The 2,500-nt window shown below is 43.6% G+C and overlaps 1 protein-coding gene across 1 annotated transcript in view; it reads right to left on the bottom strand.

Moving 5' to 3' along the window:
* Nucleotides 1-2,500, bottom strand: part of niban1a (niban apoptosis regulator 1a) — a 36,751-nt gene that overhangs the window by 21,842 nt on the left and 12,409 nt on the right. Inside the window, exon 2 of the mRNA XM_063201263.1 lies at nt 197-327. Coding sequence (XP_063057333.1) covers nt 197-327 — 131 coding nt within the window. The remainder of the gene's footprint in view (nt 1-196; nt 328-2,500) is intronic.

The following is a 2,500-nucleotide window of genomic DNA, read 5'->3' as shown; positions in this document are numbered from 1 at the left end:
AGTATTCATGTGCACTCCTCTTGTGAACTCATGGTCACAGATCAATCAGGCAAATGTAAATCTGTTCCTTTTCTTTCATTCACAGAGAGAGAGAGAGAGAGAGACAGACAGACAGACAGACAGACGGCCAGACAGACAGACAGACAGACAGACAGACAGACAGACAGACAGACAGACAGACGGCCAGTCTCTGTACCCGTTGTTTGAGCAGCTGTGTCCTGCGCTGTTGGTTCTCCTCCATCTCCTCTCGTATCTTGTTGCAGTACTCCACTGAGTACTGCTGCCTGTACAGCGCACTGAAGGCATTCAGCTCATCCTGCGCACGACCTGAAACACACAAAACATGCAACACACTCATTAACTTCAAGCTACGTAGTACACACATCACTCATACTCACACTCACACACATAACAGCTAGTCCACTGGAGTCCACATTGATATTGTGCTGGGCGCTACTACACATGCCGTAGCACATACAACAACCAGCATGTCTCTCACAAAAACAAAATAGCGCCCATACAAGGGTCACATCATACATAGATATTCACACGACTGTGTGTGGGTTTGTAAGGGTTGGTGTGTGGGGGTGGTATCTATAGCTCTACAGTAAGGTGCACTGAAGCCATTGAGTTCGTCCTGCGCACACACACACACACACACACACACACACACACACACACACACACACACACACACACACACACACACACACACACACACACACACACACACACACACACACCACACACACACACACACACACACACACACACACACACACACACACACACACACACACACACACACACACACACACACACACACACACACACGGCAGCTTATCACAAAGACCACACTAACTTGACCTTAAGAACACCACTCAAGGACATGTCATAGTCATAGGACAACAAACAGCAGGGAGTTATTAATCAATTGCATATCCTTGGGTTGAATTGTAATGATAAAGTTTCCACACATAACAGCATTCTTTCTCAAGAACAGTATTTTTAACAGTATTCAAACACTCTTAACGTCACAGTAATTGATTGCCAGCTGAGCAGTCATTCATAACTTGCAATATTGCAAAAGAAACTCGCAATAATGCAAACAGTGCTTGAAGTGGAGGGAAGTGGAGTGGAGTTTCTGCACCTCTTATTTTCCACTTCAAACACTGAATGCAAACATTTGTTGTATGGCATTCACCTCGGTTTCAAATGCTGCAATAAAAGCATTTGTGCCAATGGGGCACCTGGGACACATCCAGCTTCATTGGTAAACACAGAAAATCTGCTTCACTCTCTCAAACTCTCCATCTCTTTCTTTCCTTTCTTCTCAGTCTATACCTCTTGTTGTCGGTGACCGCTGGAGGCTTATCATCAAACCAACATAAAATGATAGGAGCATAGGGTGATGAGCAGGCTTGTTATAACAGTGCAGTGCACGCTTGTTATAGCGTAAACATACAGATCAGGTTCCCCCCCCACTTTACTGAGGCACCCACCCTGACGAGAAACACCTACCACCTTATAGGCCCCCTAAAAAGATAAAGATTTTGTGTTGTAAAATGTAAATTGTTTTTCCCAAAAAATTATACTATTAAGGGTTTTCAAACAATATTTCATATGAAACTGCACAACACAGCCTTTCCAGTGATGATAGTGATAGTGTCTCTGATGCCGGCTTACCCCTCACCCCCCTTACCTTGACTAACGGAAATCCTGTGAAAAACACGGCTCACCCAACCAATAAAATGAATCCATTGCTAACATCCATGGCTTTTGTTTTTTGTAAGCCCCTCTTTCACAGTGAGCGCATCGCATATAGGCAGGTTTTGGTTTGTACACGAGTCATGCAAACTCTTTATATTATATATTCATTTATATTATTCATTCTCAAATGTGGTCATATTTTGGGGGTATTCTGATAGCAGAACACATGTAAACAGAATATTCTGGAATTTGTTTTAAACCGAATATTGGCAATAATCTGATTGAAACAGGAATGCTCCCTGCATACACATACTGCAGTCAGTGAGTGGGTTTAGTTGTAGTTCAGTATCCTGAACATGATCATAGCCGGGATAAGCCTCATATTCGGGATACTGAACTGCATATAAACGCACTCAATATCTCCCTGTAATGTTTTACTATATAAAGCCTAAAGCAGAGCTCAACTCCAACTGGCTCTATTGCAGAAGTGAGAAGGCAGGGACTCCAATAACTAAAAAAAACCCTTCTCAATCTGTGCCAAACCTTTGCAACTGTCCAAACCTCCCCCCTGATTTACACTGCACACAGCGCTTGTCCTCAAATAGCCCTACCTCACTGTGCCGAAGGCAGATTAGGACAGCAGGAACAAGTGTTGTTCTCATTATAATAATGACAGTAGCCATGTTTCACTAGCTAATGTCTCCACTGTGCACGGTGTCCCGACATCTAGCCAACGCTGATGCCAAACGGTGTGACTGTTTGGCAGCAATGAGGGTAGTTTATGTTATCA

This window comes from Engraulis encrasicolus, chromosome 6 (genome assembly GCF_034702125.1).
Source record: "Engraulis encrasicolus isolate BLACKSEA-1 chromosome 6, IST_EnEncr_1.0, whole genome shotgun sequence".
NCBI lineage: Eukaryota > Metazoa > Chordata > Actinopteri > Clupeiformes > Engraulidae > Engraulis > Engraulis encrasicolus.
The sequence above is the reverse complement of the archived record's forward strand: the minus strand, read 5'-3'. Positions and strand labels throughout refer to the sequence as shown.